The 14,670-nt window shown below is 38.6% G+C and overlaps 1 protein-coding gene across 1 annotated transcript in view; it reads left to right on the top strand.

Moving 5' to 3' along the window:
* The window catches only part of CHD6 (chromodomain helicase DNA binding protein 6), a 266,925-nt gene that overhangs the window by 72,470 nt on the left and 179,785 nt on the right, over positions 1–14,670 (top strand). The window contains exon 2 of the mRNA XM_027770197.1: positions 7,165–7,220. Coding sequence (XP_027625998.1) covers positions 7,188–7,220 — 33 coding nt within the window. The 5' untranslated portion in view covers positions 7,165–7,187. The remainder of the gene's footprint in view (positions 1–7,164; positions 7,221–14,670) is intronic.

Genomic DNA, 14,670 nt, shown 5'->3' with positions numbered 1-14,670 from the left:
GCCCCTGTAAAGAGTGAATCAGCAGTAGGGAGGATTAGAGTCAGGAGACTTTATTTTTGTTTTAAGCTTTATAATATTGAATTCTTAAGCTAAGTACATTTATTTCTTTGTAAAAGTATGAATGAAGAATGCCAAGAAATTTGATTGGATTAGAAGAATAGAATAAACAACAACAACAAAAAAACTAGCGATGAAAAAAGAAATTGGGTAACAGCCAAGTTTGAAAGGATAAGAGATCCTGTGAAGCAAGGCAGTGAAGGGATTTTCCAGGCAGACACATAGGGAGCTTAAAGCCTTTTCTGTAAACATGACTTTCCCATTTATTCATTCATTCCACAGGTAATATTTTTTGTTTGTTTGTTTGTTTGGAGAGGGTGCTTTGTCTCTCTTTCTCATGAAAAAAAAAGAAAGTTAAAAAAAGATATCTAGGGAACCAGCAGTTAGCATAATGGCTATGTCGCTGGACTCCCACGTAGTCGACCGCGGTTCGTGTCCCGGACCCGGTGGCTTAAAACTCACACCGGGCGCGTGTGCGTGCATGCCCAAGATCCCGAGAGGAGAATGGAGGAGAAGGGATTGCGGCGTGACCATCCCCCCTGGGGGGTGATTTCTCGCTTTCTGTCTCTATGTCTCTCTCTGTCTGTCTGGCGAGCGCACGCGCCCTACAGTGAAAATCTCTCCAAAAAAAAAAAAGATATCTAGAGTCTTGGTAAATTTGGTTGGATAGGGATTTAAGGAAGGTGGCATTCACCAAGACTCCTCTCTGCCTTCTTGACTAACATGAGTTGTTCCCTGTGTCCTTTTCCTGTTCCTTTCTAAAATTCCTGCCCTGTAACAGTGTGAGACTGCATTATGTATGCCTGCTATTGTTTAAGTGTTTCTTTTCTTTTCCTTTTTAATTTGCCAGAGGGCATGTATGCAGGCCTGTAAAAGACAGAGTAATGCAGAGGGAGAGAGCACTCCTCCTGGAGAATGACCAGTCTTACCACATCCCTACTCCATTACTCCATCCATGCAAGATAATGGGCATGTACACAGACACACATGCACCTGGTGTTTTTCAGGCTCCCTGCTCTGGGACTCAAACTACATGGTAGCAGTGTGGGATCCAGCTCCCTTAACTACTAGGTCATGGGCTGGTTTGTTAGAGTGTTTCTTATGAACCAAGGGTGGGCATGAGTAGATTATAAAAATACATGTTCATTGTGGAAAATCTTAAGTGCATATGATTCAGTAAGTTGCTTTTCGTATACTCTTTGTCTTAAAGTGCCAAACAGAGTTGTATTGGGTGGGAGGGACTGTTAACAGCAAAGATCTCTCTACCTTTACTATTGTTAGTTATGTCTACTCTTGTCATCTATAAATATAGAGGACCATGGTAGAAGTCTGCTTTGTGTGTACTTATCTGTATTGGCAAAAACACATATTTCTTTTTTTGGGAGGGTTTTTTTTTTTTTTTTTTGCTGAGAGAGACAGAAAGCGAGAAATCACTCCCAAGGGGGATGGCCACTCCGCAATCCCTTCTCTTCCTTTCTCCTTTCAGGATCTTGGGCATGCATGCATGCATATGCGCCCTGCATGAGTTTAAGCCACTGGGTCCGGGACTCGAACCGTGGTTGACTACATGGGAGTCCAGCAACATAGCCATTACACTAACTGCTGATCCCAAAAACACATATTTCTGTAATGAAAGAAACCCTTGGACTGAGCAGGGGTCGTTAAAATAGGAACAGAATTTAAATGATGTCTGCAAGTAAATGGTGATAGTGTGACTGTTATGTTTGTTTATTTTAATTTTTAATGAAGAAATAGAGGTTTATTTAACTCATGATTCCAGCTGATGGAAAATCTAAAGGCTGGAATTAGGCCAGCCTGCATCACAACATAGCTGACAGAAGCAGAGAGGGTGGTTGGACGTGTGCCAAGAGAACTACCTGGGAATAGCCACCTTCCTTCAAGGCTATTGGACAACCCATTTTTATGAGATCTAACCCCTTCTAACAAGAACTCACTCAGTATCACATAGAATGGCATTAATCCATCTGTGAGGCCGATGCCTCTGTGATCCAGTTACCACCCACTAGGACTCAATATCTCTAGTGTCATCACATTGTGGGCCAAATTCCAAAATATGAACCTTTGGGGTACAAACTGAGGTTTGGTTATTTTTAAGTGTCCATACCACAGAATTGAAGAACTTGGAAATGGGACAGGCACTGTGCAGAATTTCTGAGTGGGACAGAGTGCCTGTGCCATTTCCAAGTTCTTCAATTAAATGTTGCATTCATACATAAGCATTGACATACAGCCAGGAGGGCAGGTATCCTACCAGTTTTCATATGATGCAGAAGTTTTATACATGAGTTTCTCCCGTTTTGACAAGTTTCATGGTTTGCCCACACGGGAGTTTCTGAATTGTCTATATTATATACTAATTAAGTATTTGGACCCTAAATTACTGTTGGTTTGTTCTTTATTGAGCCAGAAAGATATAATAACAACTTGAGTGAAGGCAATGCAGCAACAGAGGCATTAGCCATTTCTAGTGTTGTATAGAAGTACAAACTTAGGGGTGTGTCTGTTGATCTAGTCCTGGTACATAAAATTTAGCCTTACAAAAAAATTACATAGTTTTGTAAAGTGTTACCATAAAAAGTAGAGGTAATTTAAAGAGAGTGTGTTTGTAAATTATAGGGTGTTTTTTTGGAGAAGTAAAATGCTTATTGAACACCTATTGACGTTGATGACATCTGTTATCCTGTGGGAGGCAGCATGCTGTAGTATGGTGATCCATCAGAGAGCGAGCTAGAAATGGTTTGACAGAAATAATGTCAGATTTCCCAGTGATGACTTTTTGCGAAGCAGAGCAGTTATTATTACAGTAACATCACTCCTGCTCATTTAGTTCTTATGTATACTTTTTCTTGTTCTCCAGTCTCTCAAAGGATAGAACAGTGTGTTGGGGGGAGGATACTTGGTTTAGAATCTTTGATCACTTTTCCACCAGGCCTTCAAATTCAAGCCATACTTAGTTCATCTCCACCTCTCCCCAAGTCTATCCAGCCTGTACTCATCTGTAGTCGCTGACTTTCTCAGGTGTTAGGATGATACAGGCCTGAAAAGTAGTGGGCCCACTCCACGCCCAAGCTCTGCACTAACAGATGTTTTCACATTCATTCACCTCATCCCTGAGCTTTAAGGCCCAGGTTTATTTCCTACTGACTCATTTCTTGGGGATATATTTCTTGATGTAGAACTGGCATATCAGAGGACTGAACAGGTTATAGATCTAGTGGACATTGCCCAAGTGCTCTTCAGGAAGCTCAAGATAATTAAAAAGGCTGTAAATGATGGTTAAGTAGGCCCTGTTTCCCATATTCCTGGAAGTGTTAGGGCCCTACTACTTTGTGGTACTGAATTAGAAATATGTTTTATAATGTCTCTAGTGCATGTATTTGTATCACTTCTTTATATATTGAAAAGTAATTTGAATTGACATTGGTTGAGTTTTTTTGTGTTTTTGTTTTTTAAAAGAGGTATTTTTTTATTATAGGTGCTCATGCGCTTGCAGGAGAGACAGACAGAAAGTGAGAAATCACCCCCCATGGGGACAGACATGCCGCAATCCCTTCTTCTCCATTCTCCTTTTGGGATTTGGTACACACACACACACACCTGGCGTGTGTTTTAGACTGCTGGGTTCAGAACTCGAACTGCAGTTGACTTCATGGGAGTCTAGTGACACTGCTGGTCCCCCATCTTTTTGTTGTTGTTGTTATTTTTTAATGATTTCACGCTATTGAGCAGATTTTTATTTGAGCACATGTCTTTTACATGTCTTTTTTTTTTTTTTTTGAGAGGTTTTCACTATAGGGTGCGTGCACTCACCAGACAGACAGAGACAGAGAGATAGAAAGTGAGAAATCACCCCCCAGCAGGGATGGCCATGCCACAATCCCTTCTCCTCCATTCTCCTCTCAGGATCTTGGGCACGCACGCACATGCGCCCGGCATGAGTTTAAGCCACCGGGTCTGGGACTCGAATCGCGGTCGACAACGTGGGAGTCCAGCGACATAGCCTTTATGCTAACTGCTGGTCCCAAGCACATGTCTTTTAAAGCTTATTTCTTACATGAACTAGAGAGAGGGAGAGAGTGCACACCCCCACAGGATACAGAAACCATGATCCACCCTCAGACTTCAGCCAGACTGGATCACGGGCAAGTACATGCCCAGTGTACTCCGGGAGATCTCTGAACTTGAACCAAGAACATTCCCATGTGAGATTGATTGTCTTGCATTGTGTCATATTTTTCTGTCATGTGCTGGCCCCCTGAACACATCTGTTTTATTGTTGATAATACTGCTTTTATTAGGTGGGATTTTTTTTAAACTTCTTTCTTCATTTCAGGATTTGTGGCAGTTTGTGAAGATCAACGATGTTAGCTTTTGGAGATTTCATAATTTGAAATTGATGTAAAGGAGATAAACTCGTGCTAACCGAATTTACCTATAACTGACTCCACTATATGCTTTTCCTGTCCGGATTGAGATTACCTACCATTTCTCTGGAATTTATGGCTTTCTTGTGGCAAATAACTGTTCCTTTAAAAACTCACCCTTGTAGAGACTCTTAGAAGCATCATTAACTAACTGAACTTTCTTTTTTCTGATTTAGCCAGTATTTCTCTGCCCTCTTTTCCTCCTGTTGTGTCTAGCACCACACCTGCAGTCCAGTTTGTTATTTCCTTGGACACCACACTCTTTGCAGACAGCAGTAACCTGGTAGAGATGTGTCTCTAGGGGAGAATCCACAGAATGTCATGGTCCTTATTATAGGAACCACCTGTAACTGATAAAGGGGAAAAATAGTAAATCGAGGGACCAGCAGTTGGCATAATTGCTATGTCACTGGACTCCCATGTAGTTGACTACGGTCCAAGTCCCAGACCCAGTGGCGTAAACTCATGCCAGGTGCGTATGCGTGCGTGCCCAAGATCCCAGGAGGAGAAGGGATTGTGGCATGGCCATCCCCCTGGTGGGGGGTGGGAGGTGATTTTTCGCTTTCTGTCTCTCTGTCTCTCTCTGTCTTTCTGGCGAGTGCACACGCCCTATAGCAAAAATCTCTCCAAAAAAATAATAAATAAATAAAATAGTAAAGTCGAAAGACTTTATAATGATAAACTTGTAATTTTGGTCCCAAGGATGATTGCATTACAAGTCTGTTTTCTTTTTTTTTTTCTGTTTGCATAACATGCAATAGACTTAGAAGTGAGTCCATTTCACTTTAATCTTTTTCTTCTTACCGTAAATTGACAAATTATGGTTGTATATTTTCAAAGCGATGTTACAATTTATGAACGCAATGCAGAATAATTAAATCAAGTCAGTTAACATATTCACTACATGAAATACTTATCTCGCTTTAATCCTAAAGCTCTACTTAATGCCTACATACCACATTCATTTGGATATGAGAAATAATTACGAAATTTAAAGGCAGCTGTGTGACTCTGGGATGGTTTCTGAGTGAGTGAAGTCTGTAGCTATGTGGGATATCCAGAAAATAAAAGTAATCAGTAAATGTAAGGCTGTGACTATATCCATGCTAGAAATGGAAGCTGACATTCTGAGATCCCTCCTTCCTTTGTATACGAGGAAGGTGAGATGAGAGCTCACACCTGAGAGAGTGCTCCTGGTTAATGTTGCAAGCTGCCCAAATTCTGCGTTTCCTACATTAGAATTCTTTCAGTGCCCTGAGCAGACCTGGTGCACTTCCAGACTTTTAAAGCCTATTGTTGGACACTTCTTATGAGAAGAATATCAGTGTCATCAAGGACACTATGATCCGCATGAGGGTGGAGGCTTAAATACTGTACAAAATAACATCAGTCATTTAAAAGAATCAAATGAAATATTGGAATGGATTTTTCCCCGTGTGTGTGTATGTGTGAGTGTGTGCATGCACGTGCATGCACAATAAAAAGGTTCTCATCATGTCTCAGTTCTCCTATTCTTCTTAGCAGTTGTCAGGGATGCATACCACCACATTTTCTAGGGTGGGCTGACAAATGAATCCAGGCTTCACAGGCAGTCCCAGCCCTCCAAACAGCAGTGCCTAACACACACTACTGTGGCTGGTCTTGGAGTGGAATTTCATCTATCAAGTAATACATGTACAGAGTTTAAAACAAATTACGTAGAGCTTATGATAAAGCATATATGACTTGCAGCAACTCATTTCTCACTCCTAAGAAATGACTATTTTCTGGTTAACCCCATAGCTAGTGGTTTAAGGGAGTTAGATTTCACTTGGTTGATTATGGTTCTAATCCCAGCCCTGGACACTTGAAAATCACTGTGGGCATGTGCATGTGTGTGCCCAATGTCCTGAAAAAATGGAGAGATGGAGAAGGTATTGCGTCATGGCCACACCCCATGGTGGGGGTGCTTTCTCCTCCCTCCTCCCCTCTGGTTAGCACATACATATTCTGGCATTAGAAAGAGAAAGAACAAACTACTTTGAACTATTAGCTCTCTTTGTTATTTTCTATATTTGAGTTTCTCAATTTATCAATTACAGATATCATTTATTTTCCTCCAGAAGGTATGAGGGCTTACCTTATTTCTACCCCTTCTCCCTGTTTCTTTCAGTATAGTCATGTCATTATTTTTGGTTCCTCTTTTAACCACCTTTGTAATATACCAGCATCTTTTATAACTTACAAAGACAGTACCTTGGGGCCAGTAGGTGAAATGGTGGTTAAGGTGCTGGACTCCCACATGGTTGACCACAATTCAAGTCCTGGGCCTGGCGGCTTGCTTTCTCACTGTGTGTGTGTGTGTATGTGTCTGTGTTTGTCATCTGTCTGTCTGGTGAGCACATGATTCCAATAGCAAATTTAACAAATAATAATTCTTATTTTAAAAAAAGCAAAGACAGTATCTTTTTTATTCCATCTTATTTGGAACAGTAAGGTAAGTAAGGGCATGGGATAGGGTTAGATCTATACTTAGGACTCTAAGGGTTGTTGGATGTACGCATTCTATGGAAGTAAACCTCTATCTCATGGTTTACATGTGTGTTACAGATAATCGGGAGACCTAAAATATTTTATTTTGCTTTCTTTTTTAATCATAATATTTACTTGTTTTGTTTTACAGAAATAAACATCTTCCTGCAATAGATGAAAATGAAAATACAGAAGAAAGAAAAGCAGGTAAGTGATCACATTTGTTTTAAGTGAATGCATCCAGTATACCTTGGTGCTCTTTTAATAAGAGGAGACACTGGCAGTGTAGGCTTATCTCTTAACTTCTGGTGGTTCCATGTGGTTTTCTGCTTCCATTCTCCATGTGTTAATCGAGATCTCTGTTCTAAATGATGTAATATATGGATTTTTCCATTTGCTCAGCCCATCCCCATATGGGGTAAATGTAAGAAAGGTATAGATCCAAATATTATTCAAAGTTAGCTACTTAGAAAATAAGTTCCCTTGAAACAGCCTTCCTAGTTTTGCTTTAATTTTTTCCTTAGAGAGATTTTCGTTATAGGTTGCATGCACTTGCCAGAGAGACAGAAAGGAAGAAATTACCTCCTATGGGAAATGGCCACACCACAATCTTTCACATCTATTCTCTTCTTAAGATTTTGGCCTACACACACATGCGCCTGGTGTAAGTTTTAAGCCATTGGGTCCAGATCTCGAACCACAGTTGACTACGAGGGAGTTCAGCAACATAAACATTACGCCCTCTGCTGGTCCCTCCAAGTTTTTCTTAAAAACACACACACACACACACACACACAATTCTTTTTAGTTTATATAATTATCATTTTGGATTTGGGGTGATTAAACTAAATGCATTCTTATTTATAAAATTTGGAGGGTTCCTTCTAGAGAGAATACTGAACTAAAGTGAAGAATGTGAGCATCATCAACTTGCGTTTGGTTTCTTGAAGGGGAAGGGGAGTTGATAACATAATTTGGCCTGTGTGACTCATCCTGCCAGGATCTCTTTGTCTAGTTGATACTTCTGTGCCCCAGATGGTTATATATTCAGAGGAACTCTACGACCTCAGTCAGCATGGGTTGGGAGAGGTAAGATGGAGAGACTTGCCTCTGTCTTATGGAAACGGGCTATCTTTGATGGACTGGTTTTCCTTTCATAGAATTGAATGACAACCTGGTAACTAGGGGGTCTTTTTGCTAGGACCTTGTGCAAAGTGATTCAATAGGATTAGCCACTCCTTTCCTCTCAGTCTGCTCTAGGGAGATACAGGATGACTTAGGTATATAGTTATAACGACTACATTCTGGCTTGTCCACAGTGGATAGGTCAGTTTGGGAAAACATTGATTCTTATGCTACCAGTTTTTTTTTTTTTTTAATTATTTATTTGATTTTATTTACTCATTCATTTTAGTTTGATGAGAGAGAAGGAGGAAAAGTGAGAAAGCAAGCCACCAGGTCTGAGACTTGAACCATAATCGGCCATGTGGGAGTGTCCAGCACCTTAACCACTATGCCACCTGCTGGTCCCACCAGTGTTTTTTTGTTTTTTTTTTAAGAATTATTTTATTTAGCTTCATTTATTACTATTATTATTATTTTAATTTGATCACAGAGAGAGAGAGGGAAAGTGAGAAAGCAAGCCGCCAAACTGTGATCAGCCATGTGGGAGTCCAGTGCTTTAAACCACCGTGCCACCTGCCAGCCCTGCTACCAGTTCTTAATAGGAAGAGAAATGACCAAGAAATTAAGAAATCTAGAAATCAAATACAGTAGATTTCTGTCTGTCCTAGCTCTGTAGAGTTGTTAGCTTGTAGGCAAACACTACAGAGAATGCAGTTCCATCTGCCAGGAACTTATCTTGTGGATATGCTGAGACAGGTGTGCAAAACTTGGGTATAAGTGTTTTCATTGCTACTTCACTTATGTCCGCAAAAAATGGAAAAGAATATATACATTAATCAAAAATAACATATTTAGGTCCCACCATGGTAGTAGGTACTGGTAGATGATACTATCTAGCTGGCTGAGTCCATATAGGAGGCGTGGATTGGATTCCTAGACCACCCTAAAAGCTGGGTGTGGTGGCATGAGCCTATAGTTCCAGCTACTAGGAAGGCTAAAGCAGGAGTATCATAATATAATAAGACCCTGTCTTAAAAATAGATGCATGGAATATCATAACACATCTACTTAGTAGAATATTATGCTGTTGTTAAAAGGAACATATTCCTGAAGAGAACCCCAGATTCTCAAAGGTGTTGTCATTATGACATGCATTGATAGGTTTATATTTCTTAAAGCAATCTGTATATTTAACTTTTAAAACATTCTTTGTGGTAAACTTTTATTTAAATCAAAACATTCTGTAGTAGTTACCCCAAAATGAATTCTAATTTCTTTCTTTTGATATTTTATTGGTTCATATGAAGACCTTTGATATGTTGCAGTTTAGACCTCTTAGTAATGTTAATGAACAGAATAGTATTTTTTGGTTTACAAGTAAATATGAGATATGGTAGAGGAGCAGGTTAAATAAATGGAGTGACTTTCAGGAAGAGCTGGTCCTGCTCCTGATCTAGTTACCAGTTTCAGAATTGCAAGAAGTTAAAGAACATTAAAGTAGGTAATTGCGTTAAAATTGAAGCACTCTACAGGCTCCAGAACTGAGCCTGTGTGAAAGAGGCCTGTGTTCTGGAATGAACTTGGACTTTGACTTCAAAGAACAAGATTGAAATTCAGACTCTACCACTTAGTTGTCCAACTTTGGGTGAGTTCAGCCACATTTTTCTCTCACATAAATGGGAGCAATTATTTAAGCCTTATGCCATAGACAACGATTAACGTAATTTGTCAAGTACGTGTATTGTTTGTCAGTAATGAGGAAATCTTTCAGATTAGCAATACAGATAACCATCAAACTTTGTCTTTTCTCTTAACCATAATTCTAAAGTATTAGAAGTAGCATCAAATAAAGCATCTCTTTAAAAACCCTCATTCTATCACAGGTTGAATATCCCTTACCTGAAATGCTTGGGACCAGAAGTGTTCCAGATTCTGGATATTTTGCAGATTTGGGAAGTACCTGTGTATCCATAAGATGTCTTAGGAATGAGACCAAGACTAACCAGGAAATTCAGTTATGTTTCATATACCCTGTATACACATAACCTGAAGGTGATTTTATACAGTATTTTCATATTGTAGTGTTCTGACTATGATCTAATGTGAGGCCAGCTATGGAATGTTCCACAGGTGTTATGTTACTGCTCAAAAGTTTCTGAGATGACAGATTTTACAAGTTAATCAAAACTTAGTAATTAAGTAATTATACCTCTTAATAACAAGAAAGGACACAAGAGTAGTGTGCTAAAAGAACAAGGGTTTAGAGATTGGCTTTGTATGGCCTAAAAAAGTGTTGAAGAAAATTAGAAAATAGATTTTAATGAAATATTTTAAAATAGATCACTCAGTTGAGTTTATAATCTTTTATCTATATTAAAAGCACATGATCTTTTATCTGTATTAAATAGTGAAATTACTTCTTAAGAAATATGTATGTTTTAATTCATAAGATGATTAATTTGCATTAGGCAGAAAAAAATGAGCTAGAGTAATAAAATGTGAACTTGAAACATTGAAAACCTGTGTATCACTACAGTATTGATGTATAAATATGCTGAAAATACTTCTTTGTAAGGAGATACAGCCTAACATTAGTAATGACAAACCTATGATAATAGGAATATTGATTTTCATTCATCTCAACTCTTTGCTTAGTACTGACAGAAGTTTAAAACATAAGAATTATGTGATATATAATCTGACCTGGAGGCATTTGTATCTTAAGGGTTAAGAGAGTTTTTGTTGCATACGTCCAGTGTAGAAGAGAGTTAACAAAACAATGAATGAAATAAAAATAAGTAATATTATAAATAGAATTAAATGTTAAGCCACCTGCAGCAACTACCTTTCTAACTCCATGACCCAGAATTGGGTAAGCAAAGCCTTTCATTCTTAAGTCCTCTAGAAAACACAAAGGTGGATGGGAATAGTTTATTTCAGATATGCCATGAGAATCACAAAGTCTTCAGATTACGGGACCTTATTTTTTTTCCCTAAAATGAATATGGATATAATTTGTTCTCTGAACAAGTATTTCTTAAATTTTTCAGCATTTATTCATCCAAGAAATAATTCGAGTTCTACTTGAGGCCAGGCTTAGCAGTGACTCAGAAATGCTTTTTCTTCAGAAACATAGAGTTTAGCCAAAAGTAGGCAGTTAAAATACTGGACTGGGGAGAAATGTTCACATATTGAAATGTTCACATTGTAAGCTAAATAATGTGAATGTATATAAAAAATTAAAATAAATAAATAAAAAATAGAGGATGGCATGTGCCTCAGAAGAGCCATTGTTTTACATTGTGGGTGGGAGAATGATTCTCTTAATGAGGCAGTATGGGGGCATAGGGAGTATCAGCCCAATGAAAGAATTAGAGGGTGCTTTAGATGGAGTTGTGTCTTCTCGAGAGAGCCAGGTTTCAGGCAGTTTGCTTCAGAGAGTAATGTATGGGTGGATTTGGAAAGATGAAGGACATAAGGTAACAGAAAAATATAGGCTGGAATAGGGTGCTAGATTTTTGAGTCATAACCAAAGGTGAACTAGGACTAAGAGGCATGGTTTCCCAAACTTCTGTTTGGAAAAGAATTGGTATCAGTTGTCCTTTACTGGGACAAAGTGAGTAACTCAGATCCCTAAGAAGACATTTACCACCAATAGGGATCATCAAGTTGTGATCAACAATGCAGAATAGAGGAAGAACAGCAATGTTGATAATATGGATAACGGAATAATTCATTTCTAGTTACACTTTAAGTCTGGTGGTCATTGGAAGGCCATTTCAACATATGTAAAGAGGAACAGTTAGTAAATTGTCCCGTAGGGTCAAGTTTTAAAACACCCTGACATCATATTTCATAAGGACTTGAAATGAACCTTGCCCAATCCAACTCCTCCCTTCTCCAAAAAGAAGAGGAATCAGCATTAAGTGCTTTTTCCCCCATCTTTTTAAAGCCAGAGTCTCTCAATGTCATGATCCTCTGCCTCAGCCTCCTAAATAGCTGAGACTGCAGGCATGCTCAGTCATGCATGTCTTTTAGGGTGGACCAGGAATTGAACCCTATCCTCCTATGTGACCTCATCCTGCTGAGGAGCAGTGTCTACCAGTGCTAACTATCATGGCTGAGCCTACGTGCTTTCTACCATCTTTTCACATACCTTAACAGTTATTTTTAAAAATTATTCTAATTCATTTTATGTTCTTAAACATATAGATGAGGCCAAAATGAGTGATCAAGATAGTTAAAAAATGCTAATTCATGGGCTTATACAGCTTGAAGAAGTGAAGACTCAAAGACATCACATGGAAAAGAGGTTAAATATATCTGTTGATTGACTTGAGGTCAACAGTGATACACCTGGGGAGAGTAACAGGAGGATAGCCTTTAGCTGCTACATAAAGGAGAGCATTGATCTCTGCTGTCCCGTACCTTCTGGGTCCAGCTTCACAGCTGTGAAGCTTCTCCAGCTAGGCCACCACTCCTTCCCCCCAAACCCATTGCTAGCCAAGTAGGAAAAGATCTGCATCCCCCTCTTGTTCTTTTCTGTCCCTTCCAGCTTTTTCTTTAACCTTTTTTTTTTCATCATTTATAATGCTTTTTAAATTTTCCGTGATGTGGTTTTTCTCCTCCTTTCGTTCTAGTTCTTTCCTTCTTTTTCTTCCTATTTCTTCTCTTTTTCTTCCCATCTCTGCTTTCTTTTTCTTATTTCCTTGCTTTTTCTTCCTACTGCTGTTCCCTACATCTTTTTCTTTTTCCTTAACTTTCCTATTTTCCTATGTTTTATAACATTACCCACTACCTAGAGAAGACTAGGTATCTAGTAACTAAACATCCGAATATTGGGAGTTTTAGAGAATTCTTTACCCCTCACTGTACTGGTTGTACAAAGAGGAAAACTCTCCTTCATAAATCTAATTTCAACACTATTCCTGTGATATCCATGCTGGAGGACACAGAAGGGAGAAAATAGCACCGAATTATTTCACAGGGAAACACACAAGCTCACACTTACAAAATCCTTCTTCAACAAATGGGCCCAAAGTGAATACATTACCAATGACTAAAAATCAGAAAAGAGCCTCAAGGATGAGAGAAGTAATACATCACCCACAGGGAACCACTCTTAACTCGTCTCCAAATAGGGAAACATTAGAGGATATTATCAAAATTATTAAAAGCAGGTTAGACCACACAGAAGATTGAATCTCAGAAGTAGAAGACAAAACCCAATGACCTAGAAAAAATTACAAAAAAAATACTAAGAAAGCTGAGGATGCTATACAAGAGATACTAGATACCATGAAATGCCCAAACATCCGAATAATTGGTATCCCAGAAAGTGAAGAAACCAATAAGGGCATTGATAGTCTATTCCACGAAATTCTAGAAGAAAATTTTTCAAATCTAGAGAGGCATTCAAACATTCAGACCCAAGAAATACAAAGAACCCTAAGTAGAATCAATCCAAGAAGATCCTCTCCATAGCACATCATAGCTAGATCATCCAAAACCACAAAGACAAGAAACTAAGATTGGCAAGAGAGAAACAACAAATCACTTACAAAGGCTGTCCCATCAGGCTAACACCAGACCTCTTATTGGATACAATGCGAGCTAGGAAGGAATGGGGAAATATATTCAAAGTATTAAATGAAAAACAATTTCAACCAAGAATACTATACCTGGCAAGAAAATCCTTCATGTGGGAAAAGAAAATAAAAATTTTCCCAGATAAACAAAATCTGAAAGAATTTACCAACTCCAGACCAGCTCTTCAGGAAATTCTGAAAAGAGTACTGTGCTAAGAAAACTAAAGACAGACAGACAGACAGCAATTAGAGAAGAAAAACAACTGAGTATATGGCCAACTTAATGGTAGGGACAAGTCTGGAAATATCGGTAATAATTTTGAATGTTAATGGATTAAATTCTCCCATCAAGAGACATAGACTGATGGAATGGATTAAAAACCATAAACTGTCCATCAGCTGCCTACAAGAAACCCATCTCCTGGATAAAGACATCCGTAAACTAAAAGTGAAGGACTAGAAAAAGGTATTCCATGCAAATCGAAACCAAAAAAAGAGTGGGAGTTGTTATACTGATTTTGGACAAAATAGGCTTTAAGACAAAAATGGTAAGAGACAAAGAAGGGCATTATATAGTAGTAAAAGGACTAATTCACCAAGAAGATATAATGCTTATAAATATCTATGCACCCAACTCAGAAGCACCCAAATATGTAAAGGAAAGACTGGTAGATCTAAGAGAAAAGATAGACTGTAACACAATAATTGTTGGAGATCTCAACACCCCATTATCTCCTTTAGACAGGTCAATGAGACAAAAAATAAGCAAAGAGATTCTGGACCTAAATGATACCATAAATCAGATGAACTTGATAGACATCTATAGAACTTTCCACCTCCTGCAAACACATACACACACACACACACATATACACACAATAAACATTTTTTTCAGCTCCACATGGTACTTTCTCAAAGATTGACCACATGATAGGGCAAAAAAC

The sequence above is a fragment of the Tupaia chinensis genome, unplaced genomic scaffold (assembly GCF_000334495.1).
Source record: "Tupaia chinensis unplaced genomic scaffold, TupChi_1.0 Scaffold000115_1, whole genome shotgun sequence".
Lineage (NCBI taxonomy): Eukaryota > Metazoa > Chordata > Mammalia > Scandentia > Tupaiidae > Tupaia > Tupaia belangeri.
The sequence above is the reverse complement of the archived record's forward strand: the minus strand, read 5'-3'. Positions and strand labels throughout refer to the sequence as shown.